Genomic DNA, 18321 nt, shown 5'->3' with positions numbered 1-18321 from the left:
TTCAGAATGTGAAAAGAGATGGTTGAATGCTTTGTGTGAGTTTAAGCATGTAGTTTTCTCTTTTGAATATTTTATGAATAGTAGTTATATGTTGATGCTGAGTGTATACGAAGGTGAAAACCTGCATTTGTAATGTATGTTTTGATTCGTCCATTGTTCATCCTGTGCCTTTTACAGAAACAGTTTTATTAATGATAATTCTGCTATCAATGATGGTAGCTACCATGGTAACATTGTAACCATAATAATGACTAATTACGGTTTCCACGGGGGTTAACCACTGATGGTAAGAAAAGTAACCATTGGTAATAAATTTTTGCAAAAAGACACTGATTCTTCACAAGTTAGGGCAGTCTTATAATATTCTAATAAAAATGATTACATAATCAATAATTCAACATCATAATTTATGTGTATTTAGACACAAAAGTTATCAAAATGATCTTACTAATTAGGAATTAAATAGATCGTAGTCTGGAAATGGAGTTTGAACAAAGTTTTTTAAAGACTTATTTGCGCTTGCAGTTCTTTGTCCTATTCCAACCTTGGCACAATGTAGGGACTCATGTAAGATAACATTCCAATGATTTATCTATCATTTCAAGGAATAAACTTCCTGTTATTTTCTTGCAATTTGCTCTGCAGTTTTTGTCTCACCTGCATAGGCGCCGCTTTTCTGACGGCGGCGGCGCAACATCTTAACCGAAGGTTAAGTGTTTTAAATGACAGCATAACTTAGAAAGTATATGGACCTAGTTCATGAAACTTGGACATATGGTTAATCACGTATTACTGAACATCCTGCCTGAGATCAGGTCACATGACCAAGGTCAAAGGTCATTAAGGACAATGAACTTAGACCATGTTGGGGGAATCAACATCAAAATCTTAATCTAAGGTTAAGTTTTTGAAATTTTGTCATAACTTAGAAAATATATGGACCTAGTTCATGAAACTTGGCCATAAGAGTAATCAAGTATTACTGAACAGCCTGCCTGAGTTTCAAGTCACATGACGAAGGTCAAAGGTCATTTAGGGTCAACGAACTTTGACCAAGTTGGGGGTATTTGTTGAATTACCATCATAAATTTGAAAGTGTATAGATCTGATTCATATAACTTGGACATAAGAGTAATCAAGTATCACTGAACATCCTGTGCGAGTTTCAGTTCACATGACCAAGGTCAAAGGTCAGTTAAGGTCAATTAACTTTGGCCATGTGGGGGTATTTGTTGAATAACCATCATAACTCTGAAAGTGTATGGATCTAGTTCATAAACTTGGACATAAGAGTAATCAAGTATCACTGAGTTCACTGAGGTCACATGACCAGTCACAGTAAGGTCAATGAACTTTGGCCATGTTGAAGGTAATTATTAAATTGCTGTCATAACTTTCAAAGTTTATGGATATAGCTTATGAAATGTGGACATAGGGGAAATCAAGTATCACTGACAAGTCTTGGGTCACATGATCAAGGTCAAATATCATTTAGGGTCAATGTACGTAGTATTGTATATGAATGGTATTTTTTGTGAATTATTTTATAGTAGTTTTCAAAGTCAGCACTGCTGCTATATTGAATCGCGTAATGCAGGTGAGACTGCCAGAGGCGCTCCACTTGTTTTAAGACTGAGCTTTGTGTAGCAGGTTTTACATAAGACTATAGGATTTTGTTGTAATTTTTCTCCAACATCCAAAACTGCTCATCGAAATTTAGAAGTAAAATAATTCCATGCATGTCCACTTTGTCAAAAATGTTGTTTTTCAATTTCATTAATTAAATTGATAACCATTTATTTATGTTCGTTTTCAAGCCAATGAGGAACCATGGTGAAAGTTACCGTAACTTTCACCATGGTTCCTCATTGGCTTGAAAACGAACATAAATAAATGGTCATCAATTTAATTAATGAAATTGAAAAAAAAAAAAAAATGTTCCCACACCCTCTTAATGCTTGGCGCCATTAAGAGGGTGTGGTAACATTTATTAAGTCATTCATTCTGGAAGAGAAGGAAGTATTGCTATTATGATTGAACATTGATGTAGCAATCGTAATACGTGGTCATCCATCTTGTCATTTCCAGCCAAAAAGTCATGGCAAAATAATTGGTTGAGACCAAAAATACCCACATCCCCTACCACATGTTTTGTTTTAGGAAATAAATAGTCAAAACCTGCTGATAATTTATTTAAAAAGAAATAAGTCTTTATACACACAGGAAAGAATTATTAAAAGTTTGTAGGTTTGATGATTAATATCCATCAAGCGTAATTATGAAGGAATGAATGTTTCGCAATCTTTGACAGGATTAATGATCCTTTGTTTGGTGTAATCTGACTCACAAGTGTCTGCTGAATGGTTAATTTATAATCTATTCCTTGCTTCCTCTTCCCTTTGTGTAATGTTTGTTTCCTTCTCTTGTTTTCATAGCATTCAGTCATGAAGCCTTGAATTGAATCTGCTCATGCTTCCTACGTATCACCATTTCTATTTCTTCCTGTATTTAAAAACAAAAATGATGCTTAATCATGTTACTTTGTATATTGCATAATCATGAATGGAACAATCAACGTTAAGAAAGCGATTCATTCTAAGACAAATAAAAAAGTAACTTCAAATTTATGTGTATAAACCAACATTGGCATAAACCCTTCATTGGTACAGTAGCCGAAGAGAATGAAAGCATAAATGAACTTTCCATTACCCTCTATGCATGTATTATGTCATCATCCTTATACAGTGTACCACATCTATTGATTCTAATTTATTTTCTAAAACTTTTCAACCTATTATATTTTAGTTTTAATGTTGAAACTATGCTGATGTCGAAATCCAGTTTGCGACACGAGTTCCGAGAGGTTAACAACCATGCATTACATGCAGTAGCCTATTTGCCATACCAATGTACATAGACGTCAAGAAGGAAGCGAGTTGAACGAGCACATCCTCTATGTGCAAGTGTTGGTTCCATTCAGCAGTAAGCTAATCATCCTTACCCTCTAACCCCATACTCATTTGCATAATCTGTGCCATATTTGGTTGCACATACTTGTTCCCAATGGGTGCTTGGGGGAGGGGGAAGCTGAATTTTCTTTTCTCTTTGCCATTTATTGATTGATTGATTGATTCTTTATTTCCATTCAAAAGATAAATCATACAACAGAAAATATATTGACAATATTTCACGGTAAAATAACAATAAACAATCATTGCATGGGAGGGGCCAGTCATAAGCACAAAGGCTTGAAAAAGGACGCCCCTCAAGAAAGACTACGGCCCTGAATAAAATCAATATAAGTCATATTTAAACAATTAAAGCAGGGCCAAAAGGAAAGAATAAATCAAATGATAATAACACACCAGCCGTGTATCGATTAATATTACTATGTTTAACATAGATACGTCGTATAAAATAATACAAAAAATATAGTATGCAATATGATGAAACTGATGATAGAACAATATCTTAACTCAAATAAGTGCTAATAATGGAATGCTTAAACTCAAACTTAAATTTGTTCAATGTAGGTGCACCACGTATTGCTAATTACTTAATTGCAGATTATATTAATATTTTTATGGTTTCATTTCAATCACACTTTCAGTTGACATGTTGTAGGATTCAGAAATGTTCAAAAGTATGTTTTTAACCAATTTGGATATTTATCCCTTTGTATGAAAAACATTGTTTTGGGGCCAGCCTTTGAGGGGCTGGGAGATATGTTAAAGGAGTGAGCGGTTCCGATTTGAAAGGGAAATGGCAAATTTTGTGGAGGGTTGTATTTCCGTGATGGATTTGGCATGATATAGAGGGGCCATGTCGTCATGAATAGGAGGTCAACTTGATTATTACCCAGTTGCCATAGGGATTTTTGTCATTCAGGAGAGGAAGTTCTTGACTTCCTTTACCCTGTGTACACATCTGCACTTAGCAATCTTGATCAGACCAAGAGGATAATACAGGAATAGAAATATTCACCAAGAAGGGAAACTTTAAGTATTTTGGGAGCCTTTTGTGATTGATACCAGAAATTAACAAACATTTTACTATGCATCATGGACTTAATTGCAGATTATATTAATATTTTAAAGGTTTCATTTCAATCACACTTTCAGTTGACATGTTGTAGGATTCAGAAATGTTCATAAGTATGTTTTTAACCAATTTGGATAGTAGAAGTACAAAGTTTAATGGCTCATGGGCCTACAAAAAAAAAGGATTGAAAATTGGCTCCAAATTATCTTAAAATAAATCTTATAAACACTACCAGAATAACTGACCTCCCTTTCACTACTCTTTTTCCCTTCCTCCCCCACCCCCTCTCTCTTTCTCACTCTCTCTCACTGCTCTCTTTCTCTGCATATTTATTATCTTTCTTCAACCATAATTTCATTCTGATGCAAATTAGAATAATTGACAAAGCATATCGGCTTTCAACATTTTATTATAAAACGTTTTGCTCAGCTCCAATTCTTTAAAGAGTATCCTGCATATGCAGTTAGAATGGTAAAACAAGTGACATCAAAACCTTAGTTTTCTGCCCTCACTGATTGAAGTTGAACTTACTTCATCTTTCCTTATAGACTTTTAAAAAAGTAATTTTTACTAACATAATCATGATTGAATAAATCATTAACTTGGCATTTTCCATAATTGTTTTAAAGCAAATTGTATTTGCATTGTGTCATATATTGTCCTTATTATCCACATAGAAAACAAAAATCTAAAAATGAAAGGGCATTACTTCCCTTTCTATAATGTAAAGGAACACTTCCTTGCTCTTTATACTTTACATATATCACTCAATGTGCCATCTTTTCATGCATTTGAATATATCTGCCTAATTAATGGTACCTATTCAACATGTATTCCTATCATGGATGAAATTCATACTGGCTGTCACACAGCAAAAGTGCCAAGTTTTGACCAACACCCTGCACCTCATGGCAAAAATAATAACACTAATACCAACAAGAGAGGGAGACATACATGTATTACTGCTTTGACAAGTCCTATAAATGGTCACATACAGTGTTTCCACAGATCCAAAACAAATTTCCCAAAACTGAATCCCAAATTTCCCCGGAATTCATAGACATTTCCTGGAATTTTCAAGTTCAATTTTTTTTTAAATCTGACAATTATTCAGCAAGCCTAAATTAGGTCCAAGTGACCAAAATCAAGGAATTTAACATTTTTTTGTTCATGCCCTCTTTAAAAATAGGAACAAAATTATAAAATCCAAGCGCAAGCGGAAAATTTTGAGCTACGTTTCAAGGTAAAAAATTCTTTAAATATAACATTAATATTAAAAGTTGCAATGTTTTATTGTAATTTTCAGATTACCTGGAATTTTTCACTACCCGAAAATTACCTGAAAATGATCCGGAATTCAGGTAATTTCCTTCAAAGTGGAAACACTGGTCACACATGCATGAAAATTTAATATGCTGATACAGAGTTACATTATCAGAATCAAAGACAATGGTTTCAACCTTCTTTTTTTTACATTTTGAAAAGTTTGGTTATAATTATAAGCCAGGGTGGTATTCCAAGGTGGTTTTCAATTCCTTTATTTCAAGTTTAATGTAGCTAGTCTGCACTCTGAAGACAAGGTGGTTCATGAACCACGAGTCTCGCCTGATTTCATGATCAATAACAGATGCAATATGATCTTTTGACCACTAGATGACCTTTGACCTTATCATCCTCAAGGACACACATGTGGTATTACCCAAGGAATATTTGTACTAAGTGTGAATATAAGTGATGCAGACATAAAGAAATGAGAGCAATCTGAACAAAAACTCGACCTTTTGACCCCATCTTTCTCAACAACACACATGTGGTATTACCCTATGATCATTTTCACCAAGTGTGATCAATATTGATGCAAAAATAAAGAAATGAGGGTAAGTTGAACAAAAACTTCCAAAAAGGATGAATATGACCTCATGTCATTTGACCTTTTAACCCCTAGATGACCTTTGACCCCATCATTATCATATTGTCAGATGTGGTACTCGGAGCTGGAACAATGAAATGGTCAAGTGACTTCATTGTTCTGGCCCCGTTGCTGTCATAGATCGCTGACTCTCAATGTACTTTCCAATTATCCTTCGTTTAATCTTAACCGTTTTCTTGTCATGCACAAATATATTTCTGCTGTTTTACAAGTTTTTTTTTTCCTCAATTTACAATGAAATCAATCAACATATCCCAATGTTTTTTTGTTTTGTTATTTTTTTAAATTCTTTTTTTTGGGGGGTAATTCTATTTTCTCCTTATTTATATAGCATTATCCCCTCTTAATGATAATTCTGTAATGGGTATGACCTCGAGTACCATATTTAATCTTACTCTTATGTTTCTTATTTGATTATCTTTTGTTAATTCGTAGGTATATTATTTCATTTCTTTTTTTTCTGTTTTTTTCCTGTTAACTTTAGACTGTTTTTAAGTCTCCATATAACAAACCAATTTGAATTGAACTAGTATTACCCAAGGATCATATGTACCAAGTATGAACATAATTGATGCAAAAAAAAAGAGATGAGAGCAATTTGAACAAAAACTTAAAAGAAAGGATGAGCATGACCTCATATCATTTGATCTTTTGACCCCTAGATGACCTTTGACCCCATCAATCTCTTAAAGTTGAATTAAGAAGACGATTCCAAATATTGAGATATTTACATTAATAGCAACCTTACAACCCCCCAAACACTAATAGGTGATTCGACCCCCCATTTTCTTTTTTCAAAATAGTGAATTTGAACGATTTATCCCTACCCATTTTCCCTGAGTTCGCTCCTGCAATGCCTACCGAGACGGGTGTTCTTTGAGTGTGACGTCACCGGGGGGTATTCGGTCCCGGTTTAGTAAACAAGGCAGTGCCGTTTTGTGTACTACTATGGAATAACTGCAGTTGAAGTTGTATCTGCGAGCCATAGAACTTGCAAAGAGGAAATGATTAAAATATTTGTGGCCGTACTATTATTCCAAATATGTGAATTCCCTCAGAATAGACCCTAAAGGAATAATTTCAAGGTGAATAATATGAAATTTGATCGAGATCTTCTCACCAGTCGATAACGTAGCAGACGTGTTATTATGACATATTTATCCGCGTGTGACGCGGCTCTTGCAAAAAAACACAGTTGGTTGCGGAATTGCTTTGTGCCGACCGGCCGCCCGCTCCGGCGCAGCTAGCTGTCGAGCTACCGTACCGTTCTTGTTGTCTTCAACCATAGAGATGTATACTAATTACTATATATCTTTCTGTCTTCAACTCACTTCCGAATTGCGTTTGTATGTGTGACGGTGACCCCTAGCGTAATTAAATATAGAAAACAACTCAGAAGGCCGAGAAAGAATACTATACGTTTGGTTCAAGATTGTTCTGTGGAATGAGCTATGAGTGGAAATGATCCAGAGGATATAAAAGTGGAGTCAAAGACAAAAGAAAAGAAGAAAAAACGCCAGGGGATCGCTGCACGGCCATGAACTAAGTCGACATACCAGACCATAACAGTACACTCAATGCCTGGGTGTTGTGTGTACTAGTATTATGCGTTCAGCGCGCGCTGAGCTAGCCGCCGGAATTACTTTCCAGCTACTCACTTGATTGAACATCGTGATAAAATAAATGAGAAATAGTGAAAATATCATTCAATAACTCACTGTTTGCTATCTTACATCATGATTGAAGAGTTCATGGTGGTTATTCATACTGTTTTTTATACAGGGAAAGTAAAGATTTGTACATATCAGTCCTATTTGTTTGATTTGAGTTGCTTTGAAAAAAAATTGTAAAATATCTTTCTCTCTCTGCATAGCATTTCTGTATGACATTCAGGCACCTCTTATACTAAATTCCCCCCGGTGACGTCACACTCCGAGTGACTTTTCTGTACACTCGTCTCTCGGGCTCTGACAGGTGGCTAATTTCATAGACTTTCAAAGCAAAATATTGAGAAGGCAGAGGATTATTGTGACATGCTATGTGTTTGAACAACTTATATATACTATATATTGTATGTAGAACCTATATTTATGGAAACTCACCCCCCTTCTTAATTCAACTTTAAGGTTACATGTGGTATTAGCCAAGGATCATTTGTACCAAATATGAATATAATTATTGCAAAAATAAAGAAATGAGAACAAGATGAACCAAAACTTTAACAATTTCGAACAGATCAACAGGAAAACTGATCACTGTCTCTGCCGAACTTCATTTAGGCGAAACAAAAAAGGAAATCATCCTGGTTTTGCTAATTATTTTTCAAGTGCATTCTCTTTACTGATTACACATTTAATTGTAAACAAATGCAGCTTTTGAACTTGAAATGCAAACAAACTGTTTTACCTTCTGCTCTTTCCACAAGAAAGTTATGCTCCAAAGACAAAATGCATGGTCTGTGATATCAACACTTCGTATAAGGACTTTCAAAGCATTCTTCTTGATCAGGACAGGAAGAGATAAAATGAACAGTCAAATAATCCTTGCTGCTATTTGTGAGAGACAATTAGATAAGAATGAATACCTCCTTAAATAGATATAACCCACAATCCTCACATCATTAGATGCTCAAATTAATGTGCAACATATTTTCTGTACCCTTGTCATTTGGGCAATCTTAAACGATCATCTTTGGTGATTGACCAAAGAACTCTTCCATTGTAAATGAATACGGGGAAGGGTGTGGCTTTCATCATCTATAACACTTTAAATCAGGTAAGAATACCATTCAAACTACCCCTCTCTCTTTTTTTAATCTGTCATTTGGGAAACGTCAAGCATGAGGAAAAAACTTACTGAGAAGTATTTTACAGCAAAAAATTATTTGAGTAAAATCAGAAGGAATGATAATGATTGAATTATTACAAACTGTGATAATCTTTAGCAAATTCTTAATCAAGAAAAAGGACTGGAGCTGTTGAACAAAGATTAACCCAACCCTCCTGTACATCTCCATCCCCAATATATACATTGCCTACTTGTAGCACCCTAACAACCCCTATTTCTAATATGTCACCCATCTTGTTGTACAAAAGGATTGGCTATAGGTTCCATGCCATCTGCTGGGCATATAAGGACTACTGACGTCCCTCGGCACACAGCAATACCAAGATTCCTTGTATCATCAGTCAGTTTAAATGGGTCATCTGGATCTGCAATAAAGAAAATTGATATGCATAGATTTAATTACATCCAAAATTCTGTTACTACATATATTTGTAATGAAGTGAACTTCCTAGCTCTACACACAAATCATTCCATGAGCCAAGTCTTGGGAATAAGAAACATCAATGTAACGTCCTCTGAGCCCAATCAATGAGCATATGATTTTTTTTTTGGAAGAATCCAAGTCAGGATGACATATACATGGGCATTGCTTTCAAAGATATTTATGAGTATGACAGAATAAGGAGTAATTTTGAAAGTGTTTTCCTATATTCTCTCCGGACAGAGAGTATTGTTTGTATCAATTTACTCTAACTTGTATAAAAAAAAATAGGATAACAACTGCAACTTGGGGGGGGGGGAGAGCAGATACTTTAAACTTGGGGGGGGGGGGGGGAGAGCAGATACTTAAAACTGCTACTTAGTGCCCTAAGAGATGATACTGTTAAAAAAAGTCCTTAACAAAATATATTTTGAAAAGGACCTACCTCTCATGAACTCTGTTGTTCCATCTAGTACCAAATTGAGGAGTGGATCAAATCCTTTCAGAATCCCTGTCACTGTAATAAGCAAAGGGAATGTAAAAAATAATAGTGAATTATGGAATGTGAAAGAAACAAATTATGTAATTACAACACGTCTTTGACAGCGACAGCGCCATCAGTGAAAATGAAAAAAAAAAGAGTCATCTCGTCTCCTTCACTGTACAAGTGGGACATAATTGAAAAAGAACTAAAGCAAAAGCATCATAACTATCATCAACACACAACATCATTGTCATTAGCAGACTTCATCAGACATAATCTCTTTTGTCTTGGTAGTGATCACCTTTGGCTTAAGCTTGTCTCACCTGGAGATTTGATTTTGAGGTAGCATCACAAAATTCATACCACATCTCTTGTAATTGCCAGTCAAGTTTGAAAATGAGTTGGATCTCACCCAATCAAAAATAAAAGTAATTTTTATCCAGATTCAACCTTTGCTGAATTTTTCTGATAACTATTAACAGATGTGTGGGGGACATATATTCCATCTTGCAGGTCAACCGAGTCATGACATAATGGGAAGGGTTCTCTACCAAGGAAATTTGGAGGAAATATGGTTTTCACAATCTTGTAAATCTTAAAAAGATTGATGATCAAAATACCATAACCTGGTGCTATTAGCTTATAAAGCTTTTTTTTGTTGTTGCTAATATGCATAGTTGTAGGCTAGTCTGCAGGCACCGACCCTGATTGAAACTTTGATCAAAAGAGTGTCTCCACACAAAGACTAGCACATACAGAACTTGCTGTTTACACAAGGCATGAGTAGGCTGCAATTCAGACCCTTAACTCGAGTGAAGGGTTTTCACAGCAGACTAGTTGTAGGCAGGGCTAATTGCTTTAAAACCAAAGAGCCGGGTTAATTGGACCCATCTCAAAGCCAAGGGGGGGGGGGGCGGATTCCATCCCCCCTCGAGATCTTGACCTTCAATCGTGCGAGTGCCGCTCAGTGTGCAATATAATCTACAAGGCTGTATGGTTAATTTTTTTGAAAGAATAAGATTTTTCATTTAATGAATTATGCTAATTCATTCATGAAATAAAACATTTGCTCTAATCAACTATCATACTGCCTCAAAACTGCTAATTTTCTATTCACAGACTCTTTGTAAGATCCAAATCAAATATACTTCAAAAAAAATTTGGCATCGCAATTTTTTTCTTATTTTATTTTATTATTTTTATTTCTTATGTATTTATTTGTTTTTTAATGTTTTTCCATGCAAATTGTTGCAGACTTAATTCTAATAATAAATAAGACAAAATCAATTAAGTTCAATCAGTAAAAGTAGAAATAATGATACATTTATGAATTTTGGTTAAATACACAATTTGCATTGGATTTGTACATGAATTCACGTTTTGAGCAGTTTTGGGTCTGACATGCACTTACATAATGTTGCGTAATTTCGTAACCATGTACTTGGGCATCGCAAATTTGGTCTCAAATGTTGCGCGAGATCTGAAAGTAACAAGTGGAATGCCTCTGGCGGTCTCACCTGCATCACGCAATTCAATATAGCAGCAGTGCTGACTTTGAAAACTACTATAAAATAATTATTCACAAAACACACCATTCATATAATGATACAATACTACGTTCATTGACATTTGACCTTGATCATGTGACCTAAAACTTGTCAGTGATACTTTGATTACCCCTATATCCACATTTTATACACTATATCTATAAACTTTGAAAGTTATGACAGTAATCTAATAATTACCTCTAAAATGGCCAAAGTTCAATGACCTTAAATGACCTTTGACTTTGGTCATGTGACTTGAAACTCACATGAGATTTTCAGTGATACTTGACGACTCTTATGTCCACGTTTTATGAACTAGACCAATACACTTACAGAGATATGATGGTAATTCAACAAATACCCCCAACATGGCCAAAGTTCATTGACCTTACATGACCTTTGACCTTGATCATGTGACCTGAAACTCGCACAGGATGTTAAGTGATATTTGATTACTCTTATGTCCAAGTTTTATGAACTAGACCAATATACTTAAAGGGGAATCCAGCCTTGGCCATAAAATGTTGTGTTGGGAAGGAGAAAAATAATTTAAACAGAATGGTGAAAGCTTGAAAGAAATCGGACAAACAAGAAGAAAGTTATAGCTGCTTTAAAATTGAGATCACTAATACTATGTAGATTTCAAATTGGCAACTGAGTAAGTAAATTATGACAAGGGACAAGGACAACTTTCCCATAGGCCATGTACTTTATTATCAGGGATTTGTGGTTTTCTTCTAAGTACCCATTCCCTGGGGCAGTAATCTAAATATAACCCAGGTAGTATATTGTTTTATGTCCTCATCAAAGAAAAATATAATTTGAAATAAAACTTTTAGGAAAAATGACATTTTAGCCACAATATGTATTGGAGTACATGGAAGAGTAGTCCTTGCCTTACATCACCATGACATCCCATATGCGGCCAATTTGAAGTCCCTATGGGTACAGCGATTACCAATATTTACAACTTTTAAAAATTCATAACTTTCTTGTTGCTCGTCCAATGTTGTTCAAACTTTCTTGTCTGATTTTTCTGTTCCTTATAAAAACAAGTTTTTATTTGGGTTGGATTCCCCTTTAAAGAGTTATAATGGTAATTCAGCAAATACCCCCAACATGGCCAATGTCCATTGACCTTTGACCTTGGTCATGTGACCTGAAACTCGCACAAGATGTTCAGTGATACTTGGTTACTCTTATGTCCACCTTTTATGAACTAGACCAATACACTTACAGAGATATGATGGTAATTCAACAAATACCCCCAACATGGTCAAAGTTCATTGACCTTACATGACCTTTGACCTTCATCATGTGACCTGAAACTCGCACAGGATGTTCAGTGATATTTGATTAGTCTTATGTCCAAGTTTCATGAGTCAGATCCATAAACTTTTGAAGTTATGATGGTAAATCAACAGATACCCCCATTTGGCCAAAGTTCATTGACCTTTGACCTTGGTCATGTGACCTGAAATGCGCACAGGATGTTTAGTGATACTTGATTACTCTTATGTCCAAGTTTTATGAGTCAGATCCATAAACTTTTGAAGTTATGATGGTAAATCAACAGATACCCCCATTATTGCCAAAGTTCATTGACCTTTGACCTTGGTCATGTGACCTGAATGCGCACAGGATGTTCAGTGATACTTGATTACTCTTATGTCCAAGTCTTATGACCTAAACCAATGATTTTTCAAAGTTATGGTAATTCAACAAATACCCCAATTTGGCCAAAGTTCATTGACCTTACATGACCTTTGACCTTCATCATGTGACCTGAAACTCGCACAGGATGTTCAGTGATATTTGATTACTCTTATGTCCAAGTTTCATGAGTCAGATCAATAAACTTTCAAAGTTATGATGATAAATCAACAGATACCCCCATTTGGCCAAAGTTCATTGACCCTAAATGACCTTTGACCTTGGTCATGTAACGTGAAACTCATGCAGGATGTTAAGTAATACTTGATTAACCTTATGTCCAAGTTTCGTGAACTAGGTCCATATGCTTTCTAAGTTATGATGACATTTCAAAAACTTAACCTTAGGTCTGTCTTGCTTTCTTTTTGTCTTTCATTCCTTCATTTTTTTTTGGGGGGGGGGGATAACAAGAAAGGACAGCAAAATAAACTCGCGCCTTTTAAAAACATTTCTTCATTTTTTGGGACCAGTAGATTTTAGGTTCGGACCAGTAAAAAATTGAAAAACTGGGTATCTACTGGTCCGACATGAATAGGTTGGACCAGTAGAAAAAAAGGGTTAGTGTGGAGCCCGGAATGTGAATCTTATAATATACAGACCTTCTCTGCCTCCTTGGAATTTGACACGTATTTGTTTGTCAATATATTTTGACAAATCTAAAATACTCTCCTTCTTCTTCTTCTGTTGCTCCTGTTGCTATTACGATAAAGATACAAAGTCAATAAAAATTACATTGTAGGTTTACTTAAATTTTGTACAACAGTTCAGCCTCATGGTTGACTGCTAGTGACCTAATAATGGCCATTCATTTTGAACTCACCTCTATTTGTGACCATCCCTGAAATCAACAAATGGTATTCCTTTCAACAAGATGGAAGTGGCCATTATGACTTGTATGTCCAGTGTTGTAGTGCCTTGATGCTTGGCCTTGGCCTTAAGGCCTTCTTTTTCAAAGCCTTGGCCTTGAACATTCAAGCCTTGGCCTTGAGAGGGCCTTGGCCTTGAGGATTTTGAGCCTTGAAATTTGAAGGCATTTTCAAGGCTTTTTCAAGGCATTTTGTATTTTGCACTTTCATTTGTTTTATATAAGTAATTATAAATGTTTCAATTGTTCTGTTTATTTAATGACACTAATGGTCAGTTGATACTACCAGTCAGCAGTAGCAGCAGCATTAGTATGTATGATTACAGTGCCATCATTATCACCATTATCAAGAATCAACATCTCATATGTAACAAAGAAAACAGCTGCAATGATGAAAAATAACATTATTTATTGGTAATGTGTTGTAATCATGACTAATAATTTGACAATATTAATAATAATGATAATAGTAATATTATGATAAAGATTATAGTGATTTGATGACAGGAATAATTCTGACAGATGTGACTGCGATTTTGATACCAATTTTCATACTTAAAAAAAAGCTATCTCTAAAAATTATAACAAGGTTGATTTCTATTCCATTAGGATTTTCCTTCTATTATTTTCTTTGGCCGACAAGAATGTTTTAAGTCTTAATGATATTCTGAAAAGATTTGATAAACTTGAACACAATTTTCAATTTTGTCATATCCAAATGGGCTATGTCAATGGCAAAAATACTTTCTGCCGCCCCTGTCCCAGGTAGTGGAGAAAAACATACGTTGAGAATGGGCATGCCAGGATCAGATGATCGTGGTAATAATAATTATTGCAATGTAAATCGCCTAGAAAAATAAAAAAAGTATTATTACTTTGATATTATGTCTAAATCTATCAGGAAATTATTTTTGTTTTACATGTACAAGGGTCAAAATGTTTGCTCGCTCAGATCGCTCACTCGCTCCCACCTTTTATACATTTTGCCCTGTGTGCCATGTCTGCCGCCTAAGCATTGTTGGCTCATTGTTCCATATATCGAAAGTTTGAAATGCCTTGGCCTTAGCCTTGAGGTTTTCAGGCCTTGGCCTTGGGTTGCCATGTCATGGCCTTGGTTGGGGATTGAAGCCTTGGCCTTGGGTATTATATTAAAGCATTGGCCTTGGCTTGGAGGTTTGAGCCAACGAACGTAGAGGGCAGCAACACACAAGCGTGTTGCTATAAGGAAGGTCAACTCGATACGCGCATGCAGCTGAGCTGCGCGCGTATTTTATTGTTCATGCCAACGAAATCAAATGCCGATCCAATACAACAACAAATTAGTAGCGATCAAAAAACGAATATGAAAGAATATGACTACAACAATATCAAAGATAACTTAAAAAATATGTTGAGGAATATACATACATATAAAAACATACTTTGATATTTAAAACTTTACAAATATAAGTTTCAAGAAACTAAAATCATTACCAAATCGGTGATTGTTGTTATCAGCGATTTCACCAGACGGCTGTATTAGGTGATTTGCGTCGAGACGATTTTGTGACCACTCGCAAAGCATTTCGGGATTGAATATAACCACCTTATTTTCTCTGAGCTCTTCGCTGAACCCATCATCACAGTGCAGCTGCAGCGCAGCGCGCAGCCAATACAATGCATCCGATGCATGGGTTGTTTTTTCGCCGTCCATGCCATGGTCTCGGACTCAGAGTTGAAATTTAGACCCGGATTTCGGGGATACAGCGCCTTTATTTCAGATTTATAGACTTAAAAGTCAAATGACATTTAAAATTTGAAATCTAACCTTGAACAATCATCGTTGATAAACATCAGCCCTGAAGCCATTACACTTCAAATCAGGCCAGGCAAATTAGATGTCATTGTCTAAGTTGCTAGATCTATGACGAGTCGCCTGAAGCCCCAGCGCATCATCAACGTCACTAGCTAGCTGCGCGACCGGCCCAGACTCGGCGCACCCAGGCCAGAAAAATGACCTCGATTATTACGGTGGTTGTCTATGCATTTATTAGTGGTGCAGCGAAATTCAGCAGAAGAAAATAAGAGATATGAGGTATCCTCGTCACAGGCTTAATATTCCAAAATGAGGAAAAATGTCAAAATCATGATTATTTAAGCTAAATATTTTCTTTAAAAATGAAAGTAATATTTTTAATATTTATACCCAGAATAACCGATCTAATAATTGTTCATTAAAAAATATTTGAAATTAACAAATGAAAAAAAATCAACTCGACAAATTTCCCAAAACACCACCTTATTTTTTAAAGTGGTCACAAAATTCGAGCGGAGTTGACCTTCCTTAGAGCAACACGCTTGTGTGTTGCTGCCCTCTACGTTCGTTGGTTTGAGCCTTGGCCCTTGGCTTGACTACAAGACACTGTCACTGGCCTATTCCATCCCGTCCCAGGCTCCATGGAGAGTAAGCCTACGTCAGTAAATGACTTTTACTCTCTAGGAGCTTCCAGGCTACCCAAAACATTGAGTCTACCCTCTTGCTACTAGTAGTCGCCGACGTATTATAGCTATGCCAGCTAGTATGGTTACCTTCCGGGCCCCGGCGGCGGCCGGCCCACTTGGCTTAATTCGCAGTCCGGAGCTCTCTGGGTTACAGACACGTTATATTGAGCTACCGTACCGTATGGGCACTAGTATTCAACCCGGCATAATTCAAAGATTTTTACAAATTCCCCCAAATATTTAGAAATAGGGAATTTATCTTAATTTCATACCTCTGTTATTTCCAGGGTAATCTGTTGTCGGTATTTTCTTTATCGATCTGTCGACTGTATGCGCGGAGGATCGAATTATGCGGCAATGACCTTTTGCACTGAATTGCACTAGTATTCAACCTAGTGATGATAGACAGCAAATTTAAAAATGGTTTAGACTGCAATACTAGATCTAGATCTATGTAAGTCTCTGGCTTTGACTAATTCCCTGTTCGGTCTCATCTCAAATGGTCTAGTCCTTAGTTGGATGGGACAAGGACAGATTGAGAGACAGGGCCATCTTTCGTTGCTAGGTTGAATACTAGTGCCAAAAACCATTGCCGTATAATTCGATCGCCCGCACACACAGTCGACTGGTTGAAAAAAAAAAAAAATAACGCAAAAAGAATAACCAGCATTTGGTCTTGGAAATAACACAGGTCTGAAATTAAGGTAGAATCCATATTTCTATATATTTGAGGAAACTCTCCAAACGGGTTGAATACTAGTGCCCTTACGATACCTTACTGAGCTGACTGAGCTGGCTGAGCAGAGCCTGAGGCCGAGCACTCATTCAATGAACAAGGTTATGATATAACCTTGTTCTCAGTTATATCTCCATGTGTGGCAAAATAAGGGTGGCAATGTTTGGCTTATTTTCTCTTTTTCTTTGGGACAAATGCTTGATTTTTTTACACTGACAGTTTCCATTACACTTATTCATCATACAACTTGGCCCTTAAGTAAATTTGATTCTTTACATTATTTTTTTCTTAATTAAAGATAAAAATAATTAGAGATAAAAAAAATATAATTTTCTTGCCATATTACTTTCCACCAATAGAGGGCGTACACAAAAATATGCCCAGAATTCAAGGTTTTGAGCGCCCTAGTGAATACAAAAATTATTCCCAAGTTACTAATGAAAAATAAATTGCAACTGTTTAGAAATTAGTAATTTTGGTCACAAAAGTGATATTTTAATGATTTTTTGAAGTGTGTGCTCTGTACATCATTGGCATGCCATAGACCTACGGTACCTGTACTGTAGATTCCCCACAGGCAGGGATGGTTGCAGTGAACAAGTGAGGCCGAGTAACTTTTTATTCTTCCTTTTTCTTCCTCCTCCAGACTATGTCCTCTTAACAGTCCTATGCCATAAAACTAAGGATTACCATAAAAATTGTCATTGATACTACATATTAGAAATCAGATTAATCATTATTAAAACTTACTGCCATGGATGTTGCTTGGGATCTTTCACCACGACTCTTATTTGTTAGCACCAAGTACAAAGATTCATGTTATAATTTATGCGAATTGCACCGTATATACCGTATACCGTACTGTACAATACCGATACCGTACTACCAACGAACGTAGAGGGCAGCAACCACTGATCTGCTGATCTCCAGAGTTATCAATAGACAGAGTGGCGACACGCGCACTGAAAACAGGATACGCGCGGTCAAAGGTCAGCCATGGGGGGCTGATTAGTTCCCTCTGCGCGCACATGCAATTATTTGGCAATCATCGCTATTATCATAATTGATTGTCGACAAACTAGCCTAGGTCCGGAAGAAATGATAATGAATCTAATGTAATTTCTTCTCTTTGGTTTAGAGCTTCATGATAGATCCCCCATTTTGGTTTGTCTGGCATTATCATTAATATTATTCTAGATGAATTCCACTTTTTTATTGAAAATTAATGTGATGAATTATAGAGACTTGATTTACTC

At 35.9% G+C, this 18321-nt stretch overlaps 1 protein-coding gene across 2 annotated transcripts; it reads right to left on the bottom strand.

Annotated features, from left to right (window-relative positions):
* Positions 1-4432: 4432 nt before the first annotated feature.
* Positions 4433-17955, bottom strand: LOC129256861 (U6 snRNA-associated Sm-like protein LSm7). Of its 2 annotated transcripts, XR_010293136.1 has the most exons (5): positions 17816-17955; positions 13583-13679; positions 9685-9756; positions 8092-9183; positions 4433-6656 (listed from the first exon to the last, which is right to left on the bottom strand). XR_010293136.1 is itself a non-coding variant. In XM_054895060.2 (4 exons), the coding sequence occupies exons 1-4, from the start codon at positions 17819-17821 to the stop codon at positions 9044-9046; spliced, it is 315 nt and encodes a 104-aa protein (XP_054751035.1). In that variant the 5' UTR covers positions 17822-17935; the 3' UTR covers positions 4433-9043. The 2 variants fall into 2 exon arrangements, 1 of the variants encoding a protein (XP_054751035.1); XM_054895060.2 differs by having other exon boundaries at positions 4433-9183; positions 17816-17935.
* Between the last annotated feature and the right edge of the window lie 366 nt (positions 17956-18321).

This window comes from Lytechinus pictus, chromosome 3 (genome assembly GCF_037042905.1).
Source record: "Lytechinus pictus isolate F3 Inbred chromosome 3, Lp3.0, whole genome shotgun sequence".
Lineage (NCBI taxonomy): Eukaryota > Metazoa > Echinodermata > Echinoidea > Temnopleuroida > Toxopneustidae > Lytechinus > Lytechinus pictus.
This window is presented reverse-complemented; position numbering and strand designations above follow the sequence as displayed.